The sequence below is a fragment of the Cricetulus griseus genome, chromosome 4 (assembly GCF_003668045.3).
Source record: "Cricetulus griseus strain 17A/GY chromosome 4, alternate assembly CriGri-PICRH-1.0, whole genome shotgun sequence".
NCBI classification, from domain to species: domain Eukaryota; kingdom Metazoa; phylum Chordata; class Mammalia; order Rodentia; family Cricetidae; genus Cricetulus; species Cricetulus griseus.
The window spans coordinates 30313999-30331335 of NC_048597.1; the positions used below are offsets into that span (position 1 = coordinate 30313999).

Below are 17337 nucleotides of genomic sequence, written 5' to 3' on the forward strand. Positions count from 1 at the left end.
TATCTCTTTCCATTTCATTGACACTCATTAAAAGATAAAATTCAAACAAGGCTTTGTGTGCATAAAGGATAACGATGAGCGTGCTACCTGCCAAGTGGATTACTGGCTGATAAATGGCAGCACTGTCAATAATCCGTGTCCTACATGAGCAGCTGTTTCACTACTTGGAAGTGTTTAAGCATGCTATTTGTAATAAATACAGGAAAATAATATGGAATTCATGAACTTCAAATAAATATATAATTCTGTCTGAGGAAAATAGTAATATTTTCTCAGAACAATGAAAATGTGGCCTCAATAACAGCAACAACAACAAAAAGTCAAGGTTAACTACATTTAAAAACATACTATTCACTTCCCAGCATTCTTCCACTAAGCTTGTGGACCAAGCAGCAAGATGGTTCAGTGGGTAAGAGCATTTTATACATGCATCTGTCTGATTTGATTTGACCTGACTCTGACCACAAGAATCTACAGAAAGGTAGAAAAAGAGAATGCTGTACTCTGGACTTCACATGTGTGCTATGGCATGCACACACACACACACACACACACACACACACACACACACACACACACACACACACACACCATAAACACATATACACATAATCATATTTCTTAAAAGAATACTGACCTTGGGCTCAGGGATCATCACAGAAGATAGGGGCAGAAAGAATGTAAGAATGTAACCTTGAGGTAAATGTTGTCTTAGGAGCATGACATAACCAAGCCACTCATGGATTTACAGCAAAAGGAGTTGCCAATGGAGGATCTTGCTCTATGTGACAATCCAAGGGAACAACTGACAACTTGAGCTGTGCTCACTTGCAAAATATATCACAGCTGGCTAGTTGACTGTAGAGGGGCTTGGGGAATTTCCATATCACCTCTTATATGTATTTCTGCCCAAATTTCACTTGGTCTTAGAAAAAAGCTACAATATATAGGACACAAAAACTGGGAGAAGGGGTGGGGTTCCATATACAAAGCTGTGGGAAAGCTGGTAAACACTTTCTGAGTCTTTTGGGGGTAACATTCACAGCACTATAGGTACTGTGATCTCTCAGTGAGGCTAATAAAACTCATTTGTTCTCCAAATAAACTTTGGTGGAATTCTCTGTCAGTTTGTGCTTAGGAGTTTAGGAGGAGGAGTTAGGATAGACACAGTTTAAGTCTGCCAGAAATAAGGAATATTTTGCAACAGATTTATACAAGACTGAGCCCTTAAATATTCAGTGATAGATGCAGGTGGGGCTCATTGGACCATCATGATCAGGGGAACTTTTGGTAGCCACAAGGGATAAGAAGTCATTGTTTTCAATGCTGAAGCGACTGGTGATGCTTCAGTACATAGCTCCTTATACATGTTCACCTGGGCAGTCCTAGTTAAACCCAGTGAGTGATGAAGAGAAGCAAAAAAAGTCATGAAAGTGGGATGGTGACTTGCTGGGAGAAAGGAGAGATGGTGTTTGTGGAAGTAAGAGCCAGTTAAGAGAGGGTGGGGGATGAGTGTAACCAAAATGTGATATATATATTTATACATATATGTGTGTGTGTGTGTGTGTGTGTGTGTGTGTGTGTGTGTACACGTATATACACAGATGAAACTGTGGAAGAATAAATTAATTTAGAAATGCTAAGTTCAGCAATGAAGAGTTTCATATTAATATTTAAAGGAGAGCATGACTGAACTTTTTCCCAGCAACCTCCAGGTCTTTCCATCCAAACCCTCCTCAACAGTCAGGAGTAGATTTCAGGTGGAGGAGTATCCAACTTCTAGAAGGACTCATATAAAGCTCTTCCAGTTTGGTGCTTTGTCTAGCAAAGATGGCTGTCCATTCCTTCTTCCAAAAGCTTGCTTCTCTATTAGGTTTGCCTTCTGTCCCTTTCTCTGGGTACTTTTTATTGGGCATCCTAAGAATGAAAAACTGCTCATGGAAGAATGTGAGTGAGAGGAGAATCTTGGCAGTGTTCATATCTGTGTTTGTGATTCAGTGTTGCATGCAAAATGAAAATGCCTTTTCACTATACAAACAGAACAGCCACTTGACACTTGGACATTGTACTTCACATGGCTTAAATAGTTGAACCAGTGTGTTTTCCTTAAAGCTTATGACAACCAAAATCGCATTAGCACACAACAATTTTGAGTCAATAATGATGAGTGGACATGAAAAAAGTTCATTAACAATAATTAGATTTAAACTATAAATATTTTTATTTCTTTGCATAAATATTTCATGAGAGTTCTGTTTGGCAGTGTGGAGAATGTTTTGAAAATGTGGCTTTTGCAAGAATTAAGAAAAATCCAAAGATAAACATTCTTAAGTAGGCTTTTCATCCCTTTAAATTATTACCAAATTTCAGGAAAGCTTGCCCAGCTTTCCCAAAGAAACACTGTGCTTAATATGCATCTTATACTTTAACCTTGCCAAAAACAGTATTTTTTTTTGAATGAGGGGTGTTGTACTTGCTTCCTCTTTCAAACATTTTGTTTGATATTTTATATTATGCTGCCGAGGAGGCATTTCTTCTCATATAACTGTGCCAATGGTTTAAAACCTATTCTGGAAATGTAAGCCATATATTAGGGCTTCAAAAAAATGAAACCATACAAAAGCTGATAATAAACATTTTTAAAGGATTAAATATCACAAGATAGGTTTGGGTTAGGATTTGAATCTGGGATGTGAGGGAAAAAATGCAAAGAGGAGATGATTCTATGTGGTGTATGCAAATGTGACACCAAATCATTTGAATAGAGGGGTGAAACTAGATTTTTTTTTTTCTATTTTGAAATAGAGGAGCCATGGGTGTTAGTTAAAAATGTGACCACTGACCTTCACTCTGGAACAATCAGTGACTGACTGAGCATAGACGCAACATCTGGAGTGTTTGTCCACAACAGAAGTGAAGTGGGCTTCTCCTGGCTCCAGGATTTAACTATTACTTTAATTTACAGCCTCTATTCTACAGGGAAATGGAATAAATCACTGTGGTTGTCTTCTCAAGATTGGAGCCTTTGATTGAACCAGGGAGAGATGAAGCAGTAAAAGCTAATTGTTCACTCCCAGGTGGCAAACTTGTTACTCAGAAAAGAAAACGAGAGAGAGAGAGAGAGAGAGAGAGAGAGAGAGAGAGAGAAGGGGGAGGGAGGAGGGAGGGAGAGAGGGAGGGAGGGAGGGAGGGAGGGAGGGAGAGAGAGAGAGAGAGAGAGAGAGAGAGAGGGAGAGAGAACAACAACACTATTATATTGTGCATTTCTTTAGTCGAGAGACTAATGAAGATACTTTATTTGAAGAGATTTGAAGTTCTGAATTTGGTAAGGTATGACAGAAACTTTCTCTAGGCCTTGCTGTTCTCCCAACTGCTATGCTTTAACTCCACGAAGTCACGACAGGAGCCCCTTGGATGGCTACAGTAAGATAGCTGCACAGTCAGCTTCCAGGCCACTCTAATCTCCTGCCCACTGGGAACACCAAAACAGGACCTGATTTTGACGTCATGTATCAAGGAGTGCACACAAGAAAAATATTTTGTCTTTGTTCTCTTTGACCTATTTTATTAAGATGGCATCAGTACTATTAGTTCACTGGCCTGTGTCTGCGCTTCTGTCTGGACAAATAACGGGCTGACTGTTTGGGGACACGAGAGTCAACACTGAAGAGCTGGCCTCATTTTGTAATGTTCCACTCCTTGCAGCCTCCCACAGATCACTGAAATCAAGTGATTTTGTGTATGAAGTGTGTGCTTAGAGGAGGCTCGCAGGGGCCTGGGGTGCTGCTCAGGGATGGAGCATGCCCTTAGCAGTGCCAAATCCTCCCGGGTTCTTTCCCCAGGTCAGCTAATTAAAAAGAACTCCAACTTAATGTGCAACTTATGAGCTCTGGATTTGGTCAAAACACATACACAAAAAGAGAGTATAAAAAGAACCACAGTGCTCAGTGGTTTCCCTTTGACTCTTAGCATGTTATTGGCCTTTCAAAGTACACACATGCCAGGAAAGCTTTGGAATACCGATTGATCGTCAACTAGATGTTTACCATTCAGTACAATTTCTATCAGAACCTCAGAATTCCCTGTGGAATGTCCAAAGGCTAATACAAGTAACAGTAGAATCAAATGACAACTTACTGGAGACAGAAGGGAAAGGGATTGAGATAAAGATTCAGAGAGAAAGTCCAGTGTAAGCCTATCACCTCAACACTTGGAAACAGAAAGGATCACAAATTACAGGAAAGGATCACAACCTGAGCTATATATTGATGTCTTATCTCAAATAAAATAAAACGAAGAGAAAAAAAAGAAATACCAAGAAAACGGGCTTGATTTGGAAAAACAGATAACTTGCAGAACTTAAAAAATAAAAACTTTTAAGGGTAAGGAACATCATCAAAATGACTTAAGATAATACAGTTATGAGATGGGAAAAATCAAACTTACAACCAAATAAAACTTTAAAAACTGCAATGAAATTATCAAAACAGGAAAGTGCCAAAAGAAAAAAATTAAAGATATTTTCTGAAAACATCATATAAGTACAAAAGAGGCATGGAGTGGTTGGTAGTTTAGGTACAGTGCTACAACTATGTAAAAATAGAGGTATTTCCAGAACTTACGAGAAATGCCATGCCTCATATAAAGAAAGCAATTAGATAAAAGAAAGCAGTTGGAAACATAATATGAGTCCAATCAAGAGATAATAAGAATAAGCATTAATGGTGGGCATGGTGACAAATGACTTCCAACCACTTGAGAGGTTGAGGCAGGGGAATCATGAATTTGAGGTCAGCCTAGGCAACATAGTAAAACCTCTTCTCCTCAGAAAAGAAACTATAATCATGAAGTTATTTAGATGGCTTTACAAAATAACAAAGCAGTTGGGTTCTGTCTGTCTCCTTTCAGGCAAGGTTCCTACAGATGGCCATGTCCTCATTCCTGTGCCTATATATATTTGAGCAAATGTGGTGGCACAGGCCCTTAATCCTAATACTCAGAAGACAGAGGCAGGCTGATCTCTGAGTTTGAGGCCAGCCTGGTCTACAGAGTGAATTCTGGGACAGTCAGGGCTACACAGAGAAATCTCAGGAAAGAAAAAAGAAAAAAAAAAGCATTAGATAATCAAAAACAAATTGTCCTGGTAATAACATGAGTGATTATCAGGGACAGCCAGAGAAGACTGAAAATCAATTAGTGCTGATGAAAATATTCTAAAAGTTCCAGACAGAAAATAATTCTTAAAATAAAATCCTAAATGATATGTCTTCTAAATCCCTCCCCTCGAGGCTCAGGGATCTATGAAGAAGCAGAGGTGAAAAGTTTTAAGAGTGAGGTAATGGATGACTCCAAAGAAACCATGTCTTCTAGACACAACTGGACTGAGGCACATATGACCTCACAGACACCGTGGAGCATGCACAGGGTCTGCGCTGACTCAAGCCAGACAGGGTCCCAGCACTGAGAGAGAAGGAAGTAGACAAGGAGTCCCATCCCTAAGAAGCTATCTGAAATTGACATCAGCTGGCAAAGGGAAAATCAGGTTTCTACAATGTAGTGTCACTAGGTATATCAAACATACTCCAGACGAGGCTTGTGCCCAGCAGTAGAAGTCCAACATAAAACTAATTCCATGGGTTTTTCATTTGTGTGTGTGTGTGTGTGTGTGTGTGTGTGTGTGTGTGTGTGTGCGCGCGCGCGGCGCGCGCGCGCGCGCGCGCGCGCGTGTGCATTTTGGTTTGTTTGGACATTTTTCACTTTTCTTTTGCTTATTTGTTCTGATTTTCATTTTTGTGAATTTTTTTGAGAGAGAGCATGAAGTTGAGTGGTTAGGGATGTGGGTGGTTCTTGGAGGAGTTGGTAGAAGAGAAAACATCATCAAAATACAGGGAAAATTTTCAAATAAAATATAGAAAAAAGCCGGCATGTTTTCTAACACGAATAAAAATCAGACACGAAATATGAATGGAGTAGCAAGCTAATGTCTGCAGAAATATTAATATTAAATAATAAATTAATAAATTAAGTAAGGCATGTTGAGGTCACTGTGGAAAGAATGTGGTAGGACTGGAGAGATGACATGGTGGTAGAGCATTTGCTGAGCACTCATGTGACCCTTAGTTTGATCCAAAGCAACACACAGCATACACATGTATACACATATATACACCACACACACACACACACACACACACACACACACACACACACACGCACACACGCACATACATATATACAAACACTCACTACACTCACGCACACATGCAGAGACACCATAAAATGTTATTAGAAGACATAAATACATCATATTATAATTCTTAATATGTCATATAATATGTCGTATAATATCTCTTGGTAGGAAAGCCAAGTATTTTAAAAGATGCAGTGTCCAAATTATTTTGTAATCTTGATATAATTTCACTTAAAACTGTAACTGCTATAGACTCTCATAAATTGTTCATTAAATCCACTTTATAGACTTTCATGTAGTCACAGGCCAACCGCAAACTCACTATGAAGTTCAAGATGGTCTTAAGCCCCTGATTCTCCCCACTCCTGCCCTTAAATTCTAGAATTGGAGATTAGGAGTATGCACTCCCTGGCTTATTTATAGACCAGCATCTTAAAATTGCACTGGAAAAATAGGTAGTCACTAAGCAGGAGCCTCTAAAATTGCTGACCATTATCTTTCAACTCCCAGTCAGTACTGGGGCTAAAAATGATTTTCACTAATATATAAGCTGGGCAGACATGTATACTAAGTGGTCCCACACTGTAGCAGTTGACATTTTGAGACCTGCCTTTAAACCTGACAGCTAGACACACAAATCCACCCCCACCATTCAATCATCTGCCAACTGATACAACATTTTTATAAAACTCTGGGTTTTCTACTGTTTTACCACATGATTTGGCAGGATTTTCCTATGTTTATGTTGTATTGAAGTAGAGGAGTCCTTTATAGCCCAAATGCAAACAAAAAGGGGAAACCATATAAACATAGATTTGGCTTATAAATACTAAAATGTCGTTCACCAAAACACAGAAACTGATTCAGAAAAACAAACCTACACAAACCCCAAGGATGTGAGAAAGGTCTTGCAGGGTAGATGGGAGCTTGACAAGGTGGGATGATAAGACAAGCTGATCCTGGAGCAGGGGCGACAGTAATCAGAATGCTTTATGTGTACATATATGAAACTGTCAAAGAATACATTTCATAAATATTAAAAGAAAGCCAAGATGAAACTAGGAAAAGCAGTTAAAAGGGATTAAAAGTTTTAACACACACATAGAACTTACAAATCTATGAGAAGACCCCACTAGGAAAAGAATGAACTGAAACATCAATAGGCATTTCAAAATAGGCAACACGGGATGAAGACAATTATAAAAAGAAGTTGAGTGCAAATGTTATCAGAATTCCGGAAGCCTCCCCAGGAAATAGATAAAGAGAAAGGTTACATTACCAAGCATAGCTGAATTGTGATCCAAAATCTCTAATATTTTCAAGTTTTTCTTAAGAATTGTGGGCAAGTCTAAAAGTCAAGCTAAGATTCTACTCCTTCACTTCCCCCAAAAGCCATCTCCCCCATTCTTCAATTACTGCATTTACAAAGATTCTTTTTTTAAGTTAACAATCAACATCAGCAAAGATGAAAGCAAAACCAACTTTCTGAAGATTTCCAAGGAGCTATTTCACAACATGTATCCGAAATCTTCTAACTATCAGTATGTCTAAATAGACATACTATTTAGACATTCAACTTGCAATTCTAGGAAACTAAGCCAATGAAATGAACATGGTCATATCCAAAGAACTATTATAAATATGTGTCTCTCAGTATCATTGAGATAGCTGAATGGTTGGAAGCATGCTTTAGTATTCTCAGACACTATTCTGGTTAAATGATTTCTATGAACACAAACTAAGAACATTTGTGTATTTTAAAGGGTGGTATGCAATGTAGTTCATTGTACTGAAGACAAGTATCATTTAAATTTTGGGGGTTTCTTTTACTATTTGTATGCATGTGTGTCTGTGTGTGGGCATCTGAAAGACCAGAGATGTCAGATCCTTCTGAGCTGGAGTTAAAGGAAGTTGTTAACTGTCTGACGTGATGTGCTAATAACCATGATTTAGTCATTTCATGAGTATACATGCATAGAAATGCGGCACTCTACTCCCAATAAATATGGTTGCCAATTAAAAAATGAAAGCTCTGCAAATTCTACCAAGGGAAAGAGAAGACCTTCAAAACACTGCAGCCCAATTGCTAAGCATGTGCAGACAGCAACAAAACATTGGACCATGGAAGTACCTATAGACACCTGGGGGAAACGTTTTTGGCCAAGAGGGAATTTTATTTTCATTTTGTTTTGTTTTATTATGTTCTTTGTTGTGACCAAGCTTTGCAAAATAGGGAAAGCTAGTCAAGAGGTCTCAACAATCCTCCTGCCTCAAGAACCCAAATTGAATGAACTATAATGTTCAACCAAAGAAGTCATTTAAAGAAATAAGTCTAAAAAAGGACAGAAGTTATTTTTTAAAGTGTGATTAATAATAATTATTAATAATCAAGTCATCATAAACCATACCCATTACTATTACCAATAGAGGAGAAAAAGTTTTCATTACAAGAATAACTTCAAAAGCAGCTGTTTCGTTTGTTCATTCTGTTCATCATCTCAGTGTAAATTCTAAGTCCCCATCTGGTCATTCTACACATAGTTAATTATTCTGTCTACCACAAATTGTATGCAGACAGCTTAACAGCTTCACACTTTGTATGAACAATTGGCAAAGGTTAAAGAGAGGCAATGGGTGCTCATACTTCCCTTAGGTGAAGGAACATTAATTTTAAAATGGATCTGAGAGAGACAGCTGACAAAGTTCATGGGACATGCCCCGAACACCCTTCCTTGGAACTATTTGAACAATAAGTAAAGGTGAGCCTTGTTACTTCCCCACCGAGGCAGAGTACCTCCTCCGCTGCACTCCTTATTGACAGTATGTTGGAGGTCACATGTACTAGATGCAATAAGATGGGAGAGAGTTATACAAAACACCAGACTTTATGTGATTAGCCATGTGCTTTTTCTTTCATCAGAATCCTTGGACTTTTAGAACTAATGAAAGAACATGAGTGCATATTGCTGATATTGTTACAGGCATTAGTTTGAAGTTTTATAACCTTCTCTTAGAATAAGACTGGCTATGAAATCAAAGCACATTAATTCTTTTTTATTTAAATTCTTTAATTACCTCTCATATTTACATATCCATCTCCCCATTCCCTCACCCTCCCATCCTCCCATGTTCCCCACCAGCCCCCCCAAACCCATCCCCACCTCCTCCCCAGGGATAGTGAGGACCTCCACAGGGGACCTTCAAAGTCTGTCACATCATTTGGGGGAGTGGAGCCAGTCTTTAACCCTAGAGCACAAATGGACTTTGGAAGCCCATTCTCTATGGAGGGATACTGTTCCAGCCCAGATATAGCACATTAATTCTTGAGTCTCCAAATAGTCTTCCAATTCCTAATTCTCAGTGGTTTAGAGTTTATTTTTCTCTCCTTAAAAAAAAAGATTTATTTATTTATTTATTAAATATACAGTGTTCTGTCTGCATGTTTGCCTGCACACCAGAAGAGGTCCTCAGATCTCATCATAGATGGTTGTGTGGGTGCTAGGAATTGAACTCAGGACCTCTGGAAGAGCAGTCAGTTCTTTCAAACTCTGAGTCATCTCTCCAGCCTTAGAGTTTATTTCTTAACCCTGCAAAATCCATTAAAAAGGCAGACACGGGGTCACTGGCATGTTTTAGTATGTAAGGGCACCTGCCATGCAAACCTGACTACCTGAGTATTATCCCCAGAATCCATGTAAGCCATGTAAGGATGAGAAAAAAGAACCAGCTATACTTCTCTGTTTCTCTCTCTCTCTCTCTCTCTCTCTCTCTCTCTCTCTCTCTCTCACACACACACACACACACACACACACACACACTAATAATAATAATAATGCATAAAAATAACATTGGAAACCAAAGACAGTCACACACATAAAGATGGTTATACAAGGACACTGCCTGTGGGCTTTTGCACAAGCCTCACACTCACAGAAATAAAAATACTCAACTTACCAAAAAAAACTAGTATTCTTTAAGTTGTTGGAAAATTAACATTTTGTAATCAGCAGAGTATTGATAAGTGGGCAAACTCAGGTAGTTCTGTTGTGAAGGATTAATGACTTAGACTCAGAGACATTTATTCTGTATTTGGGTTTATTTTATCTGTCATCACCAGTAATCGGTGTCCTATACCCATACAATACCAATGGGAAATTTTTCATGGTTTTCATTGATCTTATTATAAACTCAAATATTTGGGAGTTATATAAATAGAGTGATCAAGTGATCCAATATTGAGAGTCTAGTTACTGTCTAAATAGTTACTAGCTAACGATGGGGCTTTATGCCCACCAAAGCTCTTTCTTCCTGCTGAAAAAGCAAGAGTAAGTTCTTAAGGGTGTGGCACCTGGGAGGTTGACCACACTCCAGTGGTGACCATACACATAAAAGTGTATGTATAACACAAAATAGTTTTTTTTTTTTCAAGATTAGGGGCTCTCTGTGTAACAGCATTGGCTGTCTTGGAACTCAATCTGTAGATCAGGCTGGCCTCAAACTCACACAATTCTGTCTGCCTAAGTCTCCAGAATGCAATGCTAGAATTAAAGGCATGCACCACCAACAACCAGCTCCATTTTTTGTTTGTTTGTTTGTTAAAGAAACACTGAGTTAGGTGGGCGAGGGGGGGTCCTCTTGTAGGATTTGGGAGAGGAGTGCAAATATGATCAAAATATATTGAATGGAATTCTCAAAGAACTAATAAAATGATTATTCTGTTTGTTTGGTTTTTGAGACAGAGTCTTTCTGTGTAGTAGTGACTGTCCTAGAACTTGCTATGTAGACCAGGCCAGCCTCAAACTCACAATCATCTGCCTGCCTCTGCTTCCTGAGTGCTGGGATTAAAGGAGTGTGCCACCACACCTGCCCTATCAATTTTTCAAAACATAGTTTAAATTCTCAAAGAACTTAGAAAAAATTTAAGTGTATGTGTGTGTGTTTTAAGTGATAGACTTCTTGCATCACCAGCCATTACTAGATAGCTGCTTCATCGGGTGGCAGATGGGAGCGGATGCAGACACCCACAGCCAGATATTTATGTGGAGAGGCAGTCTACATTGGAGGTCTCTATCGGGTTCCTCCTCTCCGAGCTCAGGAAACCTTTGGTGGCAAAGGAGGAAAGATTATAGGAGTCAGAGGGGGTGGAGGACACCAGGACAACATGGGCCACAGAATCAACTAAGCAGGCCTCACATGGGCTCACAGAAACTGAATTGGCCAGCTCCTGGCCTCCTCTGTGTATAGTTGGTGTTTCTGTGGGACTCCTAACAGTGGGAGCAGTTGTTTCTTTTGCCTGCTCTTGGAGCTCATTTCCTCCTATTGGGCTGCCTTGTTCAGCCTCATTATAAGAGCTTTTGCCTTGTCTTATCGTAACTTGTTTGCTTGTTTTCTCTTGGAGGCCTACTCTTTTCTGAAGGGAAACAAAGAGGAAGGATCCAGAGGAAGAGGGGAGACAGGAAGAATTAGGAAGAGTGTAGGAAGAGGAAACTGTGGTCTGTGATCAGGCATATTCAATGAGAGAAGAATCTATTTTCAATTTTAAAAGAGAGAGGGAAAAGGAAAACAAAATCAACAAATACACATTCTATGACAAAAGTTACATAGTGGAAATCTCACTGACAAGTAGGAGCATCCCAGAGACTCCAGGTGAACACATTATGTGGTTTTTAACTGTGCAGACATTACTGGCAACAGTTGGTACAGCCTTCAGGAACAATAAGGAGCCTGCTGAGACATGTCTATTCAGCCTCAAATCTGCTGTTTTTCTTTCTCATTCTTATTGAAATGGACAATGATGTGATTATTAGAAGATTCTCAAGTGTCTCCAGCTTATTTTATTACCCAGGTCTTTGGGTTGTGAAACATCGCATTTGGAATAAAATGGTAATTCAATGACAAAAAGGTGATATACTCTGAATCAACAATCGTTACTAGATATTGATGCTTTGCCACAGCTAAAAGCCCCAGGTCAAGCCGGGCATTGGTGGCCAATGCTTTTAATCCCAGCACTCAGGAGGCAGAGGCAGGTGGATCTCTGTGAGTTCGAGGCCAACCTCATCTCCAGAGCGAGTGCCAGGATAAGCTCCAAAGCTACACAGAGAAACCCTGTCTCAAAAACCAAAAAAAAAAAAAAAAAAAAAAAAAAAATTTCCTGAGGGCAAGAATGATAGAAAATGAGTCATGATATCATCATTACCAAGCTCTGCGTGCTAGACAAGAACGAATTAGGCAAGCCTTAAAGTCACTACCTGAATTAAATTGTGTGCCTTTCTTTGAAAAGAAGACCAGGCCGGGCGTTAGTGGTGCACGCCTTTAATCCCAGCACTCGGGAGGCAGAGGCAGGTGGATCGCTGTGAGTTAGAGGCCAGCCTGGTCTCCAGAGCCAGGATAGGCTCCAAAGCTACACAGAGAAACCCTGTCTTGAAAAACCCAAAAAAAAAAAAAAAAAAAAAAAAAAAAAAAAAAAAAAAAAAAAAAAAAAAAGAAAAAGAAAAAGAAAAGTTGGCCATACATGCATGTTACATAGTAAATAACTACAAGGTAGTCTTTTCTTCCATCTGCTGTCTGCCTCAGTAGCCTTCCCTGTGGGAATCATACTTCTGATGCTCTGTGTGACTCTATGCAAGCTATTAATCACAGAGTCAAGCTAAACCAAGAATTGAGTGTGTTGTTCGAGGAATCTGAGTCATGAAAAACACATAGGACAAGAAGGCAGATTATCTTTGTCACCTGAAGCAGTCCCAAAACCAGTGTCACGTGAGTCCCACTATACACATCACGTAAATACTTATGTTTTTCTGTCCCCTATACATGACTGATCACACACTAATCTGTAGCCTTCTGAACAATTAATATAACTTTTCCGATTTCTTCCTTGTTATGGTCTAGCCCTTAAGTGTAACAGAAAAACTCGTGTGAAGGTTTTTGTCCCCCAGACAGCAATATTCAGGGTGGATAGAGTCTTTGGTATGTCACTGGGAAGAGAATGTTCTGCATTCATCAATGGGGTAACCAATAGATAGATGCACAGCTTAATGTCTAGGAAGGTCTCCTTTTGCTTCCTAGCCTCAAAGAGATGAGGTCAACAGTGCTTCAGTACTATAGCATCCTTCCATGACTGCAGGCACAGAAACAAGGCCAAATGGCCATAGACGGAAAAAGTCTGAAACCATGAGCCCAAGTCAAACTTTCCTTGTCCTGGTTGATTTTCTTGGGTGATTTTTTTCACAATAATAGCAAGGTGACAAGAAAATTGACATTGGGATTGAACTGCTCCTGTGATTATAAGTAATGCAGCTAGAACAGTTTGAAATAGTTTTGGGAACAGGCTAGAAAAGGTGTACAGCATTGTAAGTGGAGCTTAATGGGTGATTCTAGGAGAACCTCAAAAGATTAAAATGCAAAGGCTATGGCGGCAAGGTTTCAAATCAAAGTGAAGAAAAGACTGCTTTGGGAACAGGACTAAAGGTCATTTATGCTACATTCTGGCCAAGAACTTGTCTACATTTTCCCCATATGTTGCAACTGTATGTGAAGGGACACTTAAAAGTGACACACCAGTTAACCTTTTGAAAGAAACTCCAGGGCATCTCTGCATCCAGGATGTGGCTTCAGCTGTCTGACCTCAGCTAGACTTCCAGTAAGACTCAGGAAGAAAAAAACAGAGCAGAAAGACTTGGGAAATCTGCTGCGTGACCAACAAAGAAAAGCCTGTGGAGTTAGTCTGATTGTTGCTCATGGGGACACTCAAGAGAGTAGCATCATTAAAAATAATCCAAGTGTTGGGCTGGGACATGGCTCAGAGGTTAAGAGCACTGGCTTCCAGAGGTCCTGAGTTCAAATCCCAGCAACCACATGGTGGCTCAAAACCATCTGTAATGAGATCTGGTGCCATCTTCTGGCCTGCAGGCATACAGACAGAATAGTGTATATATAATAAAGAAATGAATCTAAAAAATAATAATCCAAGTGCTTTGTACCTGGACAGTTGGAAAGACAAAGCTTTGGGGTGATCTCATGAATCTGGAATATCCATCCTTCATGGGCTCAAAGGTGGGTAAATGTAAGCCTTCCATTGAGAAGAGCATCCCTGTGGGTGATGGCAACTTCAAAAACCACAAGTCAGAATAAACCCTTCCTTTCCTTTTAGTTGGTTAGTCAGAGTGACTAAACCTGGCTCTGACATTCCTGCCTTCTTTAATGTGTAAGATTCATAAAGAAGACACACACACATACATACACACACACACACACACACACACACACACACACACACACACACACGTATGTACGTTTGTATGTATACCAGTATATTTACAATGTGAAGTAAATCTTTCTGTTCCTGGGCCTCAAAGGCTATGCTCATCTCACAATGCATTTAATATTTAATGTATATAAATAGACTGCTCATATTATTATTTAAAGCTTACCTATTTAGTTCACTCAAGATACAAAGAAAAAACCTGGCAGTGGTGACTCACACCTTAAATCCCAGCACTTGGGAGGCAGAGGCAGGTGAATCTCTGTGAGTTCAAGGCCGGCCAGCAAGTTCCAGGACTGACTCAAAAGCTACAGAGAAACCCTGTCTCACAAAACAAAACAAAAAGATACAAAGAAGACATGAAACTCAGTGAACAGAAAACACCCATGTGAAATATACCCCTGTACTTGCTGGCATAGAGTTCATGGTAGAAGACTATACTATCACCATTGCTATATCAGAAACTAACTCTTGCAGTACAAACCCCAAACATAAAGCAACCCTTGAGAAAATCACTCCATTAGTGTAGCGGGATGGTTTTTGAAGTATAGAAACTTTAAGGAAAGACAAAAGCATGTCAAAGGGGACAATTAGCTAAGGGCAGAGCAGAGCACAAAGCCATGTAGAAGAAATGGGCCAATAGTGTGCTGGGCAGACTGCATCCACCCAAAAGGGAAGTCTGGATAAGGCCAAATTAGCCTACCCAAAATAGATATCCTCCTCTTCCCCTTTGCCTTTTTACCGCAAGCTCTCACGAATGATGAGCAAAATATGTCCACAGCGTAAATTTTAAATACAAGGCTTTTGTGTGTATAGTTCTTATTTTTATATTTTTGTAGTTTTTATTCATACAAATGCATTTGGAAAGTCAGTTGATAACTGAATACTTGCTTTCTTGTTAAAATGAAGGGCCTGAAAGTCAGGCGTGGTGGCACATGCTTGAAAGGTAAAGAAAGTTATTGTAGGCTAAGGGCAAGGCAGAGCTACAGAGCAGGCCTCAGGCTTTAGTTCATTTCTTTTGTGTTATGCACCATCTCAAAATAACTGTCTTCTGCAAAGGCTTCCCTTAATATAGCAATATTTCTAGAACCATACAATCAATTGTACAGAAGGTAATTCAAATTCTATTTATATCTCAAATTCCTAGTCTTCTGGAGTTCGGGAATATAGCTCCCTGGCCTAGCATGCACAAAGCCCTGGATCTAATGCTCAGGGCCACAATGAAACCCCTTGACAAAAACAAGACACCAAAACAAAATCTTAAGGAGGAGACGCAGCTCATAGTGTCTGGTTCTTCATCAATAAACCGGAGATAATTTGACACAGGAACAAGAAAGTTTATGGTCGTCATTGGGTCACATATTCTTTCTGTGATGTCCTTGTAGAATGAACTTGTCTACTCTCTGTGTGGCCAGCACTGCTGTCTTTTGCTCTTTTCCCAAACACCAGCTATCTGAATTTGGTTTTATTTTGTTTTTCTCTGAGACAGGTTTCTCTGTGTAGCCCCAGTTGTCCTGGAACTCACTCTGTAGACTAGGCTGGCCTTGAACACAGAGATCTGCTTGCCTCTGACTTTGCTAGGATTATAGGCGAGTACCACCACCGCCCTGATGCTATCTGAAAATGTTTGATTGTTCCTCTGAACAAGATAGATCATGTGCATACAGTCACACGCTGCTTCATCGTAGGGCTTTGATTGTTGAGGCTTTATAACTGTAACTTGTTTATCCTCAATAAAAAGTGAACCAGTTTCATTCTGGTCTTTAACTTAGTTAGACATTTAAAAATATCAGGCTAGATTCCTTACTAATTAATAAAAACTTGCAATTCCAGCAAACTCCTACTTAATTACCATCTTTGAAAAGTTTCTTTGGTGCTCGCAGTGACCTAAGTGGTATTTGTTATACAGTTATTGCTCCCATGCCAGTGACTGGGACTACAAAAGAGCAAAAGAAAGCAGTGTTAATTATGAACATATTTAAGCTTCTAAAAACAATTTAATTGACCATTAAAATGTACTAAAACCTTGTGGTTCGTTTTATATTTCTAAGAGAAAACTCGATATACTGCCCGGAATCTGAGAATGGGAAGAGGAAAGACCAAGAAACACAAAAATGTGTGTGTTGTACAGAATTCTTGCTGCCATCTCAAAGCGGCAACAGTCAAAACCCTCAGAAAATGATCCTCGGTACAAGGTAACATCCAACAGCTATTTCTTATATCAAGGTTAGAGAATCATATGTAACACCCCAGCAGTCCCCAAACAGTTTGTCAATGTGAGACCAGTCAATCAAGTTCAAAGTCCAGAAATTGCAAAAGGAAGGTTAGCCGCAGGAGAGGGTGCGGGCTGGGGCACTCTTGTAAACGGGAGGAGGGCAACAGGCTTGACTTAGCTTTCCTAGCAATATTTAGGACTATGTTCAAGCAATTCCTTTGACACTTAGTGTCACCCGGGTTCTGGAATCAAGTCCTGTGGACAATGGTTCTCAAAGCAAGGCAAGCTTTGATCCTGTCCCACCTTTACACTGCCCACCAGACCCAGGCTGCCGCGACTCTCTGAATGGTGGCGGACTTACTGGAAACTTAGGAGGCAGCAAACAGCCTAGTGGAAAATCTTCAAGCCGGGGCACATAGGGAATGGAGAAGCCAGGAGGTATGGATTACTTACAGTTTGTCTCCGAGGCTGGCAGCACCAGGGCTAGGCATACCAGCAGTAGCCGACAGCGCGCGCTCAGGACCCTCATTGCTGAGCAGGCTGCCGGGGATCACGGCTGGCGCAGCGGGGACCGAGCCGGCGCTCCGCCCAGAGGAGCTGCGAGCCTGGGCTCAGCTTTCCCAGCTCTGTTGTGGCCCTGCCCGAGCGCGGGCGGAGCAGCCCTGGCCTGAG

General features: G+C 40.1%; 1 protein-coding gene across 1 annotated transcript in view; it reads right to left on the reverse strand.

Annotated features, from left to right (window-relative positions):
- Pros1 (protein S) overlaps positions 1 to 17337 on the reverse strand; it is a 63048-nt gene extending 45711 nt beyond the window's left edge. Inside the window, exon 1 of the mRNA XM_027412435.2 lies at positions 17119 to 17337. Coding sequence (XP_027268236.1) covers positions 17119 to 17194 — 76 coding nt within the window. The 5' untranslated portion in view covers positions 17195 to 17337. The remainder of the gene's footprint in view (positions 1 to 17118) is intronic.